The sequence below is a fragment of the Eublepharis macularius genome, chromosome 14 (genome assembly GCF_028583425.1).
Source record: "Eublepharis macularius isolate TG4126 chromosome 14, MPM_Emac_v1.0, whole genome shotgun sequence".
Taxonomy (NCBI): domain Eukaryota; kingdom Metazoa; phylum Chordata; class Lepidosauria; order Squamata; family Eublepharidae; genus Eublepharis; species Eublepharis macularius.
The window spans coordinates 49,212,498-49,226,857 of NC_072803.1; the positions used below are offsets into that span (position 1 = coordinate 49,212,498).

The 14,360-nt window shown below is 42.0% G+C and overlaps 1 protein-coding gene across 1 annotated transcript in view; it reads left to right on the plus strand.

Annotated features, from left to right (window-relative positions):
• The window catches only part of CACNA1B (calcium voltage-gated channel subunit alpha1 B), a 443,389-nt gene that overhangs the window by 188,397 nt on the left and 240,632 nt on the right, over positions 1 to 14,360 (plus strand). The window contains exon 7 of the mRNA XM_054997363.1: positions 10,214 to 10,317. Within this exon, the coding sequence (XP_054853338.1) occupies positions 10,214 to 10,317 (104 nt within the window). The remainder of the gene's footprint in view (positions 1 to 10,213; positions 10,318 to 14,360) is intronic.

Sequence of the window (14,360 nt, forward strand, 5' to 3'; positions counted from 1 at the left end):
TCCACCAGTCTTTATTAGAGGGGTAGTATGTGGGTACAATGAGTTAGAGCACAGTATGCTGCTATGAGTTTCTTAGAGGAAGAGCTGGATACAAATGTAATAATAATAAAAAAAATAAGAATGTAAAGGTTTTACAAGAAGCTCCTATAAGATTGTTTCCAAGTTCCTTTCATACATAGATGGGGGCCACCAAAGAGCATATGGCACAGAGGAGATTTTGGCTGCTTTCCCAGATGCTGAAGTTGGCAAAGTGCTAATAGAACATGCCAGAAATTAATAAAAATTTCACAGTGGACTTAGCTATCCGGAGGGCCTATTCAAAACAAGAAGAACAGATTATTGCTCAGGCCAGTTTGGGGAACAAAGATAATAAGGAGCGAGCATCGTAATGAAAGGCTTTGTGCACAGCCTTACTTCTGTGCCAAAAGGGAAACAATTCTTAAGAAGAACACTTTCAAAAGGAACAGCCAACAATCCTATAATAACCATTTTTGCTAGAAAGAAACCTCCGTGCCTTGGCTCCGCAGTTGTTACATCCTGCTCGAAATATTGTAGTTTCTTTCCTTGGATATCTTGTTTGGAGAGCAAACGGTTTCAGCTGTGGGTTTGTGGAGCGCATGGATGACTGTATAGCATTCCAGGCGGGTTTTGAGTGCACGGTTGGTATGTGTCTAAAGCCATGGCAGATTGGGATCGAAGGCCCTGGATGTGGCTTTTGGTGGTCTGTTTGAGCAATTTAACTTCCAGGTGGATTTCTCTGGAGTAATATCTACTGCATTTTTGAAGCAAGGTGCATTTAATCTATACAGTTTGAAGGCTTAAGTACAAAAGCATTTATTGTATGTAGCCAAAGGCCGTTACAAACACATGCAAAGAGTTAAAAGAAAAGAAAAAACATAAATCATAAATATCGACACTAAAACAACCAGCTCTAAATATTCTTGTATTAAAACATTATACCTTTCAGATGCGACTTTTCCCCCTTATTCTGTATGATACCAATGGGTCAACATCTGAAAAATCGGCTTCTCTACTTCCAAGGAAGAGTTTAAGCCCTTCAAAAGCATGGCACGAAATTTGGTTCTGTGCTCTGTATAAAGTAAACAGAACAGAATGTAATGGGGTAAATCTTCCAGAACCAAAGCACCACATACACAAAAGCATGATGCAGATGGTTTCTGGGAACAGTGACCATCAAGTAACAGTGTTGGCATAGTCTGAAACCGGACAGATGTAAGTGCTATTCTGAGATTATGAAGAGTGCTGGTGGTCAGATAGGAGGCTGTGGCATGGTTCCTTTAAACTGTTTGGACATAACGGGAAAAATGAGCCAAAATTACAGACAGAACTCAGTGGTTCGGTTTGTTAAAGCAGCTTTCAGAATGCTGAACCAAATCCAGGAAATGAGGCTGTAATGACTCTCCCCCTGCCGAAAAGTTTGTGTTTCATTTCAGTACTTACCATGCAGAGGCTGTGCAGGTGGGCCATGTAGTCATGGGCCATCCGACAGCATCATGTTTTCCTTAACGGCAAGTCTGTCTCCACTCATCATGCAACCAGTTGACTCCAAAGAAGAGAGACTGAGCGCTTGGCATTACCTCTGTTGGTGGAAGGGGATGCGCACTGCGCACATGCGTATGTTTTTTTCCAGTGTTTCCTCGGCAGTGGTTTTAATTGGAAAGGGAGACTGGCAGCCAGCAACCTGTAAAGTATCCCACTTTTACCAGTAAACAATAGGAAAAAAAGAGTGCCAACCTCCCTCTACTTCCCTTCCCATGAAGGAAAACAAACATCTAGCCCTCCCTTTCTGTGTGCTTTTACACATAGTGCAACAATAGGTTGGCGGCCAGTAGGTTTAAACAGGGAATCCCAGCCTGCTGCAAAGCAAATTAGGGTGAAGAAGATTCGACAATCATCGTGGAAATGAAACTACAAGGTGCAGGGAAACATAGCATAACAGCAGGACTCAAAAATAATAATTTATTGTCTTTGCCATCATAAAGAAGCATTTTTTTCATTTTGCTACTTTGTGCCAGTTGGAAATGGAATACTTCCCTGCTTGCACGCCATGCTTGCATACTGAGCCAGTGCAGCTTTGTTAGTAAGTTTCCTGCCATTGTGTGCACCCACTAACACTCACCTTCTTTGGGGTCATTTGTTATCTTTTCATGTGCTTGAGAAGAAACTCATTGGATCGAAGGGTTTTGAATGAAGCAGTTTTTGGTTAAGAGTGAAAAGAGCCTCGTTTTCCCACCCCACGAAAAGAACAGTGTGTGCATTCATATGCACCGTGCAGCACAGCACTCACCATGAGACATACCAAGGAATGCTTTCCCAAGCATTCCTTGGGGTCCATAAACACGGATCCCTGCTCTCAAACGCAATGGGTTGATGGTTTAGAAGGAGGACTGTGTTCTGTGCAATTTTGGGGCCATTGCACGCAAAAACAGCTGCCTCAGAATCTTGTTTCCCCACCCCACTCCCCTTGAAAAGAATGTACGTTTGCGCATGCATGGCCAACATGCATGAAATGAACCCAAACTCATTAAAATGGGAAAAAAAAACCCTAAATGGATCCGTTCTGAACTGACACTAGCTGCCCTGGAACAAACCAGTAATGTAACAGAATTAGTCTAGAACCCCCAGAACCAAAACTGAAACCAAAACTTGAACACCCAGTCATGAATATTGGTGCCGGCTGTAGGGACATTGTGGGGATAATCCAAGATAGAGTATCAGTGGGAAGTGTTGCTATAACAGGCTACCCAGGCAGCATCTTTCTGCATGAAACAGTTCCTACAGAGTAGTAGCCTGACATTGTCGTTCCTTGATATTCTCCAAAATCTGAGCATGGCTATTTGTACAGGGGCGTGATTGAAGGCAAGCCAAGTTCTGCCCGCACTTCAAGGTAGGGCTAAAATTTTCTTTAAAAAGAGATTTTGAATAGATTCCAATTTTGTGACCAGGTGATCATCTCAGGTTCATACCTCTGCTCCATACAAAAGCTGTGGGACAGTCTTACTCTGGTATATTTTCAGAGCTGGATCAATCAAGAATCCAACCTTAGTACAGTAAATTTCAGAATAGGACTTATGGTTCTTAAAATTGCAGATCTTGTGACTGCCAAATGAGCCATCCAAGATAACGTTTTGCTAACGTTAACTCCAAGATATTTGAACTTGCTGCCTTAAAGTCGAACCACACGATACGAATTACACGAGACCGAGCGAGTGTCAGGAGTCCTGTCTTACCCCAAATGCTCATGTCCAGCATTCTATTGATGAGCACGTGTCCTGGTCCAGGCACGCATTCAAAATTTTCTGCTCCAGTGTAGCTGCAATGGCGCGTGCACGCAGTTACGATCAGTAAGTCAGCAATGCAGAGCGTCCTTATTTCCTATACCTTCCGCTTCCTATCTGTGCAAAGTGGAGATGCATGATGGGATATCTTGAAGGTACACGGAGAAAACCCATGCCACCACAAACACAGGTTCAATGGAGGTCCTGCAGTCCTGGTGCGTGTAGTTGAAAACAATGTTGGAACATGTGTAAGTAAGTTTTTGTGTCATTCGCGTGTAATTCGTATTGTGTGGTCTGGCTCTTTGTCTATTGAGAGTCCATCTGTAGTCTATTCAAATTTATAAGGTCTTTTCCTAAAGATCATCACTTTGGTCTTAACGCTGATGATTTTTAATATAACAACAGTATTTAATTTATATACTGCTGTTCAGGACACCTTAATGCTATGCTCAAATCAGTTTACAAAGTGTGTTATTATTATCCTCACAACAATCACCCTGTGAGGTGGGTGGGGCTGAGAGAGCTCTGAGAGAGCTGTGACTGACCCAAGGTCATCCAGCTGGCTTCAAGCGGAGGAGTGAGGAATCAAACCAGGCTCTCCAGATTAGAGTCCTGTCGCTCTTAACTGCTACAGCAATCTGGCTCTCTTTAAGGCCTCTTTTCTACAGCAACCTTTTAAGGCCAATGCATGTAAGTGACTCTAGAACTATATCATCATGATATAAAACAATTGATATTTTACTGGGGCCTAAAGAAGGTAGAATGAACTCATGGCCTGATAGCTTTGGAATAATGTCATTTAAATATAAATTGAAAGTAGTGGGGCCAAAACACTTCTGTTTTACCTCTCTGGTAATTAGGATCTCCTCAATTCATAATCCTGATGTGTCTACCCTTATTTTAGCAGAGATGTTGGTGTGAAGTTCCTGTAATAGAAACAGTGGGTGTTTGTTGATACTTGTATCTGCCAATTTCTGCCAAAGCCATTTTTTATCAATTGAATCAAAGACAGCTGTTAGGTCTACAGAAGCTGTATATAGAGATTTGGTGGGACCCTTGGTGCTTGTAGCTGCCCTGAGCCCACTTGCAGGAAGGGTGGGGTATAAGCTGAATAAAATAAAATAAATTTAAATAAGTAGGGTAAGGTGGTAAAGAGTTAGAAAGTGGTTAATTGTTCTCTATCCTTTTCTAAACCCTGCTTGTTCAGAGTGGACAACATGGTTGGAAGTCTCCCAACTTTCCAACTTGTGTAGGAGATCTGTACAGTTTGGAGGCTATGTCCTCCAAATTTATTGAGTAGTAGTTATGAGGGACCAATTTGCTTCTCATTTTGAATACTGGAATCACAATATTTTCACCCTGAGGGGAAAACACCAGTTAGATTGATCTGAGTAAACAGCTTAGCTAGATGGGTACCCACCAGTCAGGGGAGAATTTAAACATCTCGGGAGGGATCCAGTCATTGTCAGGGGACTTTCCAGAGGAGAGAGAGAAGAGAGGAGGCCTCTTATCCCAGATACCATGATGGGAGGCCATTATGGTAAGGTAGACATAACTGGAAGTGGTATCTGCTTCACTGCCTCATTCTCCAGAATGGAGGAGGCCTTGAATACCTGTCTGTACTGAGCATGCCAGTTATTTTGTAGAGATCTGTGCTTCCAATAAAGGAGCGGAGGGGAGAGATCTGGCTAAACTGCAGGAAGTGAGTCCCTAGAACTGGGACTCCCTCTTTTCTTGGGTTGCCAGACCTTGTTCTTGCCATAGCTTCTTCTGACAGAGGACCCTCTTATTATAAGCTGACAAAGAGATGAGATGACTGATAGATGTTCTTTTCTTATGATGATGAATCTGTCAGGTATAGTGCGCAAGCTCTTTCCTGGAAGTTCTACATTCCTGATCAAACCACCTTCTGCCAAAATGAGTTGCAATTTTAGGAGGTCTGTTGTTAGAGAGCAGAGGTTTGAGGAGTTTGGTTGTGCTGGTTTGAAGGCATATGCAGCAGTCTTTCTGATGATAAGCAGCTGGGCCTGCATAGGAGACTTCAAATTATATGATAGAAGAAAAATGGGATATGAATGCAACTAATTAAAATAATCTGGTTAAGGATGAATTGCCAGGTGAGAATGTGTCCTGATTTCTGGTAGCCTGTAGCAGATGGTTTGCTCATTCACATCTGCTGGATTGGACCTACAGTCATTTATTCTCAATCTCAGATAGGGTATCTCTGATTGTATATGATCTCAGAGATTCCTGGTTCAAATCTTGCCTCTGCTTAAAAGCTCACAAAGCATATTTGTTCTTGAAAGCACCTACCCCGGGGACATGGGATGGTGACATAATCTTAAAGATAATACTTGTGAAATTGTTTGAATTGTATTGCTGGAAGACAGGGGTTGTGACTAGAGATAGACACGAACCAAGAAGTGAACCAAAGTTCATAATGAACTAGGCCAGTTTTTGGTTCATGAACCAGTGGTTTGTCGGAGCTCATTTCTGATGAACTGTGACAAACTGCAATGATTTTTTTTTAAGAAAATTTTTGTATTGGGTAGGTTAATACACACACATATCTAATACATACATCAGTTCCCTATAACACTCTACAACTTTTATACCGTATATTCATTAGTTAAAACATATATCCCCCACCCTCCCTCCCCCTTTCTCTCTTGACCCCCAACAGCACTAAAACCTTTTTAATTCTCTTCATATTTTATCTATTCTAATCTTTCTAATATTCCTGTTTCTCAAAGGTAAAGTTCCTACCTAGACTTTAATTCCACTATCATATAGACATCAGTAATTATCCATAGACCATAACTGTCCCTTCACATCCCACTTATTTTTCAGATATTCTTTAAATTTCTCCCAGTCTTTAAAAAATTCAATGCAATGAATTTTTAGAGCGGTTCATTTGGTTCATTTTTTGGTTCATCACTGCAGACAGCCTGGCACTGATCAATCTATTACCTAGGCAACGGGCGGAGGGGGGCGGGAATGGGCTTTCTGCAGACCTTCTACAGCCCGGGAAGTGATGTACTCACGAACCAAATGAATCGGTTCATGAACTAAGCAAGTTCATGGTGGCCCATAGTTTGTGAAACATGACGAACCCCGAACTGCAACGAGCCACCATTTTCCCGGTTCGTGCCCAACTCTAGTAGTAACACATAGTTGGGGTGTTGTTGACTACTTAAGAGATATTTGACAAGGTATCTCTGGATTCCTTGCAACAAACACTACTACTTTGAAGAATGGCATTTTAATTCCATGTGACAGTGGAGTAACAGCTGTTCAATCTTCTCTAAACATCTGGAAAGGCCCTTCAGAAAGAGAACAGTAGAGTTTGGGAATTTTGGAAGGAATGCTGCACAGTGTTCAGTCTCAGTCTTACCTCTTTGTTTATGTTTGGGCTCTGTGCATGCCCAGAGCTATGTGTAGGAAACAACTGAAATAAATAAAGCATAAATAGCTTTTCTAATTAGCAGAAGTGGCAAGGAAACCTGTAAAGTTCTAACAAAAGTAAATTGTGCTACATTATGAGATGGCAAGAAGTTTTCTCAGATGGGAAAGTACCCCTTTAGAATAAGATTACACTTCTAATTAGCCAAAGTCAATCCAATGTGACCAGCAGGTAAATACATTGAAGCTAACAGGCAACTGTTGGAAAACCCTACGTTTATTCCCACCTTGGATATTTCTGTGGAGCTTGATACACTTCTGAAGCAGTCTGAAACTACTGACATCCCTATTAGCCCAGTTTGCTTTGTTCAATAATTCTTAAAACTGTGGTATATGATCTGTTGCTATTATATGGTTTGATTTCAAGTGACTGTGAAAGCCACTGTTTCCAAACAAACAAAGAAAAGTAGAAGGCCTTTTTCAGAGCAAACAGTTGCACACTGATATAAAAACGAAACCCCTTCTGCATTCCAATTCAACTATACAGAATTAATAGTATGGAAGGAATGGGGAAACATTACGAAGTAGTAGGTAGGTGTGCAGTGTGTCTCAACTAACTAATGTCTCGGTGGCATGAAACATGTTTCTACCCAGAACAGAGCAACACTTTTCTACTCAGTAACCCTGTATTATGTAGGGCCAAACCACTTAAGGTTACGGAGGTATGTCCCTGGATCTCTCAAGACTGTGTGAGAAGTGGTTAGCCCTGGGGAAATGATATAGGGGGAAAGAGTTAGCCATACCTTCAGTGTCACAATCCTGAGCCAATTGGCTGTCCATACAGCTGGTTTTTAAAGGAAATTTAAAGAGATAACAGATCATCATCATCTCTTTCAATTTGGTCCTCGGTGCAGCTTTATCAGAGCTTTATCAGACAATTTAACTTAGCAGTCTTCCAAGTGACCTTCCACCTGGTGGTGCAAACATAAGGAAACCTAGTGGCCCACAAAGAACAAGCAAACCTAAATGCCTGTCTCCCATCCCATGAAGTTTATTACTGGCTGTTTGAAAGGAAGCAGCCAGATTGGAAGGGGCTGCTATTGAACAATGGCGATCAATGACATGAGGCTGCATAGCGTACTCTACTTAGCTACCCATTAAATGGATGAGGTAGTTTTTCCACGCACTGGAAGATATCAGGAGCCTTCTGTCTGCATTGTGTAATACCATCAAAACATTATAAGCATTTCATTTTCCCCGTCTCCTTTGTATCAGATGAGATCTGTGGTTGGGGGCTGAGCAGTGTAGTCACCCAAGCATTAAACCATCAAAGTATTTTAACTGAAGGCATAAAAATTGATTTCCCTTCTTGGCACCTAGCCCTTAATGAACAAGAGGAGAGAAAGCGTGACATTTCCTGTCCATCATTCTTTGATGAGCAGTTCATGTGGGGTGAGGATGAAGGAAGAAGCCTCACAGGAAAAGTAATTTCTCTTGGGTCAAGAGTACCTGGTTGACTTCTGCCCACTGCTATGCATAACGTCATGCATGGAATTTCATCTCTTCATACACATAAGCCCCAACACAAGCTATCTGCTCATCGGACAGATGTGTACATCAAAGTTTTCAAAATGTAAGGTGCTGGGGGTCTGAGCCATCAATTCTAGCAGTGAAATGCAAGCGTCTGACACGCTGCACCACAACAGCAGCTTGCCCAGGCAGAGAGCAGCCGTTTTCTCTGCAGCGCTGCAGCGCTGCTATGGTTGATGGCCAGAGGGTGATACTGCTGACCAGCACGGGTTATAGAAAACATGTACTAGTTCTGAAGAGCTTCAGTGACTCCCTGTTCACTTCCACGTACACTTCAGGATGCAGGTACTTACCATTTAAGACCAGGAGATGGGACCGGGGTACTTCAAATATTTCCTACTCCAGTATAAACCTACCAGTCACTTAAAATCATCATCAGAGTCTCCAGTCTGTCTGCCTCCACCTTAACATGGAGTGATTCCGCACACGTTGGATAATGCACTTCCAATCCTCTTTATAGATCATTTGGAACAGATTTTTTCGTGTGCGGAACAAAAAATCCACCTCAAACGATTGATAAAGTGCATTGAAAGTGCATTATCCAACGTGTGCGGAATCACTCATGGTTGGCAACCAGGGACAGGTTCTTTTTGTGATGATGCCTCCACTGTGGAATGTTGTCCTTGGTACCAAGCTTGCTTAACTCTAGGGGTCTAGTGAAAACTTTATCTTTTGTACAAGTGTACTGTTGGACATGTGCGCGTATCTGTTTTCCCCATATTTTTGACTGCTCCCATAAAGTTTAGATACTTGTTTGAATCTCAGTGAATGTTTGATGCTGCTTTATGTTATTGCTGATCTAATGAAGTTACACGGCTTAGCTGATGCTTAATGGTTTGTTTTATGTTTTTAGATGTTTGCCTTTATTTAATGATGTTGTGAGCCATCCACAGTATTTTTTATAGAGTGAAAGTGACAGTGAAAGAAACATGCACTTAAAATAAACAATTGCTCCTTACAAAGAGTGCTGTTTTCACTTGCTGCAGGCATTTCCCTTTTCAGGCACTTGTTTCTGAAGTTGGAAATGTAGAAAGCTTTGCCATTTCCTTTCTCCTCTTGCTCTCAAAACAGAGTTGTAGGTTGTGTGTTGCATGGGTCTTTGTGAAATAATCTCTGCCAGGTGTACAGACTTCACAAATTCACCAGTTTACTGTTTGGACTGTTGGATTCCTAGCTTTGATACAGCTTGTAAGTATCAGGTCCAGAAAGTTAATCATCTGACACTGGAAAGAGCAAAGTGGTACAATTTTGCACCTCATTTTCTCTTCTCAGTGGGGTGTGTCAAATGATAAGTCATTGTGGATTAGTTTGCCATAATTTCCTACCCATGTGGTGTGTCTTCTTACTTCTGACTATATTGGGTGTCCACAAGATGACTAGGACAACCAGCTTTTAAACTGGTCCCCTTAGCTGTCCATCAGATATCAGTTTGATCTGCAAGATGTTATCAGGTTATGGTGCTTAGTTTAGTTGCCCATTTCCACTTATTAAACCTCTATTAAAGGGTCAAGGTATTTTTTTCCTGTCCAGGTTTTGACATTAATGGGTGCATTGAAATTATATAAGGCCTACACATTAAAGTTTACATAGCACTTGGATTCTATCCAAGAAGTTGATTGTATGAAGTGTAATGGGCCAATGTACATAGGACTGTACTCCCTAAATAAAGGGCTGTATGCATACAAGGTCCATTAGAACAATATAGCCCTGCTTGGACACCTAGTGGTATCAGTAATGGGGCAGACATGCTATCAGTTTTGCTTTGACTTCTGACCACAAGGAAGCCATTTGTCAGTTTATTGCCTGTATTGGCCCGAAGTATATCAACAAAAAAGTAGAAACCACTGCGTGGTTTCTTGTAGAAGACACATGTACAGTTAGAGTCTGTTTAAAGCATTTTTTCTCTTTCTGTCTCTTTCCAGACGAATGATGCTGCAGGAAACACCTGGAACTGGCTTTACTTCATCCCACTCATCATCATCGGTTCTTTTTTCATGCTCAACCTGGTTCTTGGCGTATTGTCAGGGTAAGATCTGGATTTTCTTTCTTTTTTTTTCGGAATCAACTAGGGAAAATCCATTTTGGCAACTCTTTTTGTTCGTTTTGAGATAATATGTTGGAAAGGAATTAAACCTTATAACAGAGGGGGCATCTATTTTTTTTTAAGCCTTAGGACAGGCTTTCCTTACCCAGGAGGAAAATGCATGTGTGTAATTTTGTTCTTGTAGACTGGAAATAACATATATTACAGCTACCAGGGACATTTCTTATTTTCTGGTCCTTGTCCCTGAAAGAAACACTGTCCCCATTTTAGCTTTTTAGGGATGTGTGCCTCAGAGTTTAACTCCCTAGCTAGAGTTTCAGTGTGCAAAAGGATAGATCTTGTGTGCATGTGATTGTTAAAGTAACATGCAATGCACAGCTGGCCACTTCATGCCCTGCAGCGGTTCACATATATTTTGATCTGTTGATATTGATGAGTAAATTAATACAGCATATAGCTAATGACATAGAGCCTTCAGCAATACATAATGGTGTGCCTTGGGCACTGATTCGTGGTCAGGGAATTGGGGCGCTAGAATTTTGTGCCAGTATTTTCACTTATGAGATCTTGGAGGGTATGAGACGGATTTTTGACTTCCATTCCGTCTCTTTAATTTTGTTTAGAATGAATATTGACAATCCAGCATCCGTCTCCAATTACTTTCCTAAGCTTGCTTGCCAGAAGCTGAAGTTAAATGTGTAGAGATGGCTTAGACCCTGGCTTTTTAGGGACTTTTTGTAATGGGATATTGAGGAGGGAAAAATGATTTTATCGAGGATTAGAGACTATGAATTTAAAGCAGGGACTGTTCCTCTCTCCATATTGATGGATGCTAATTTCTGTGTGAAGTTTTTGCATTCTGTGCAAACCGTAGAAGGAATCAGTGGCCTGGATCAGGGCCAAAGCACTTGAGGAGTGACAACTTGCTTTCCTTCTAAGCTTCCTGAATTTGGAGGGTGGTTATTTTCTCAGCGCAGGCAGCAAGAGGGAGGTGGCTGCAGCCGTTTGCAACAGTAGCAGCACTTCTAACTGTGTGATGGATTGAGACAGAGCCTGGTCCTTTCTGAGATAAATACTAGCTATTAGCAAGGTCCGGCATCTCTGCCAGCTGGGTCTCTCTCTACCGCCCTCCAGGCACTTCCTTTTCCAAGTGCAGTCAGGAGACGGGAGGGACCTCTGCCCTGTGCCCAGCACCAACTTAGAAAGGCTGCTTGCCGAAGGTCAAACCGGGCTCGGCAGTACTGCTGGCTTGGCTGAACGATCTTGCTGAAGGATTGCTGGCCATCCTTGGAACAAGTCAGATTTCCTGTCTTTTTAAACATTGAATGGATCTATTTCAGCAGAAAGGTGGTGCTTCAGCTGTCTGGCTTTGGAATCACTTTTTTGGTCACTGATTCCCAAGAGTGGCTATTATGCTTTTCTGAGATGCTGGTTTAAGGATTTCACCTGCTACAGAAATCCTTGTTCCATTTTTTTTGTTTCTTAAGGGAAGCACCCATTTGCATGAAGCGAAACTTTAAAGGGGGAGTATGATTGGGTTCTAGCATTGTGGGGCTATCGCCTATTTCTAGGAGCTTCTGTGGGCAACCAGTGGGAAGTGTCTCGGTACTTTGGTCGCATCCGGCTGTCTTCAGTCACTTGGAGTGGAGAAGTATTTGCTTGCTAGAAACATTCCCACTTTGGTGTTGCTTCCCACACCTCCTGGCATCTGCTGTATAAGAACAGAGTTCTTGCTTTGCAAGCTTGAGCGACATCAAGGACTGGGGTTAATAGCAGAAAATGAACTATAGCCAGAGTGGGGCCCAATGGGTTATACGTCCTCACGATAACGTTGCTTAGAGGGAGATTTCCCCGCCTAAAGGTTTTTTTAAAAAGAACTTTTACATTTGTGATAAGAAAGATTCCATTTAAAGAATGAGAGGTTCCCCCAAACGGGAACACCTCTGATTTAAAAACAGTATCTGTGGTGTACAGTCCTCGGAACAATCCATTCTGCCCACCTAGGATTCTTGCTGCCGTAGAGTGGATTTTTTCAAGATAATTATTACCCTTCTCATGATGCCTTTAGCTACTCTGATGATGTGCATAGCATTTATTTAAGGAAGCTGTTCATCATAAGTAGATAAAAACTTCTGAAATTAAAAATATAACTGGTCTTATTTCTGAAATTTCTGAAACGACAATTCATTGACACCAAAATGCAAAAACATTATATTCAGATGTAGTGAAAAGCTGTGGTTTGAATATCAGTCTTGAAGGTCCATATATTTCTCTCTATCCAACCCATTTTTATGCCTCCCTTCCTGTAAGAAGCTTGGGGCAGTACGGGTAGCTCACACGTTAGAGCATATTAATTGTTACCAAAGTTATTTGCATTTAAACAAAAACAATCTTGAAAATGTTGTGTATGTCTAGAGTGGTGGTGGTGGAGAGTGCCCTCAAGTCTGAGGTGACTTATGGCGACCCCTGGTGGGGTTTTCATGGCAAGAGACTAGAGAATATTTCTTAGGAGGTTTTTTCAGTGATCCCCCACATTTCCCAATTTTTCCAATGGGAAAAATGACAAAAGTCCTCAGACTTTTCACGGTATACGTTTTGAGTGTGAAAAACATTGCCTTAAGAAGCATTTCACTAATTCTAAATAAAAAAATATTTCATGGTAGTTTCTTATATTTGGTCCCCCAAATTTCCCATGTGTCAAAAAAACTGATTAAGGGTTCTTAGGAAAAATAGTGAAATCCACATACATACCCAAATTCCCTTCCCCCTGATCCTTCACATCTCTAGTTATATACAAAACACAAACTATGGTTAATTTCTTGCTTATAATCAACACAAATAATTTAATTCTGGTTTGAGGATCAAACAGACAAACAGGCTCGATCCTGCTTTGAAATCCTGTTTTGTAGGCAGGGAACAAACTGAATTTCGTGGTTATGATATAATAACAAACAAACCAGGGAATCTTCAGTGTTATGAATGAATTCTGCTGCAGACACTTGGGCGTGGTGAGAGAAGGTTATAAAGTTCCTGTTGATTGTAATCCGCCTTGAGACACAAAGAGAAAGTTGGGCAATAAATGCCCAATTAGGGCAAAAGGCTGACTGCAGCACTGTCATTTATCCAAATGTATCTTCCAATGGCGAGAGCAGAGCAGAGCTCAGCATTATCGAGAACAGCTTTCTTTTCCCTGCAGCGCATCTCTTCTTTACAGATGCAAGCTCACTGCCGCCTCTGACTCTACCTTCCTCAGGGCTGTGTTGTTTTGCCAGCCAGGTTTCTTCCCACGAATCCATCCTCTGGCAGCTGCTGTTGTGTTAGAGCAGAAAGATTCTCCACCATTCCCTCACTTCTCTTTGCTGACATGAATAATTCAGCTGCTGCAGAGTTGCTCTTTGTTCTTGGTGTAGAAGGACTTTGGTGAGAGATACCAAAGGTCAGCTTATTTGAGGCAACAGGACTAAGGCCTACCTCCTGAGCCCTGTGAAGACTAGCCTGGAGGGCATCCCTGTTTGCTCACAGTGATCTCTTTGACCTGCTGTTTCATCCTCTTCACCTCCCCTCAGGGATCATCTTATGGAAGATGCTTCTTTAGTCTCCCCCCCAAAAGGGCTGGCTTGGATTTCTCACCTCCAGGTTGGGCCTGGAGATCTCCCGGAATTACAACTGATCTCTAGGCAGCAGAGGTCTGTTCCCCTGGAGAAAATGGCTGCTTTAGAGGGTTTCTTGTTTTGGTCTCTTGCCTCATGGGCATACTTGGTTGTTTTCCTCCTTGTTGGTACCTGAGCATCCATGCAAATTAATAGAAGAAGAGAAAGTTCTCTCTTTTTTATCTTTAAACTCTTCCCTCCATTTCTCTTTTTCCCCCAGGCTGGTTAGCAGAGACACAGCAGGTGCGTTTGGTAAGAATCGGTCCCTGTGTAGACACCTTTTAGTTGCAGCATAACAGCTGTTCATTGCAGCATCCCCAGGAGAGACTGCATGTTAGGGAGGATTTACTATGCCCTGGGAGACAAAACACAGAA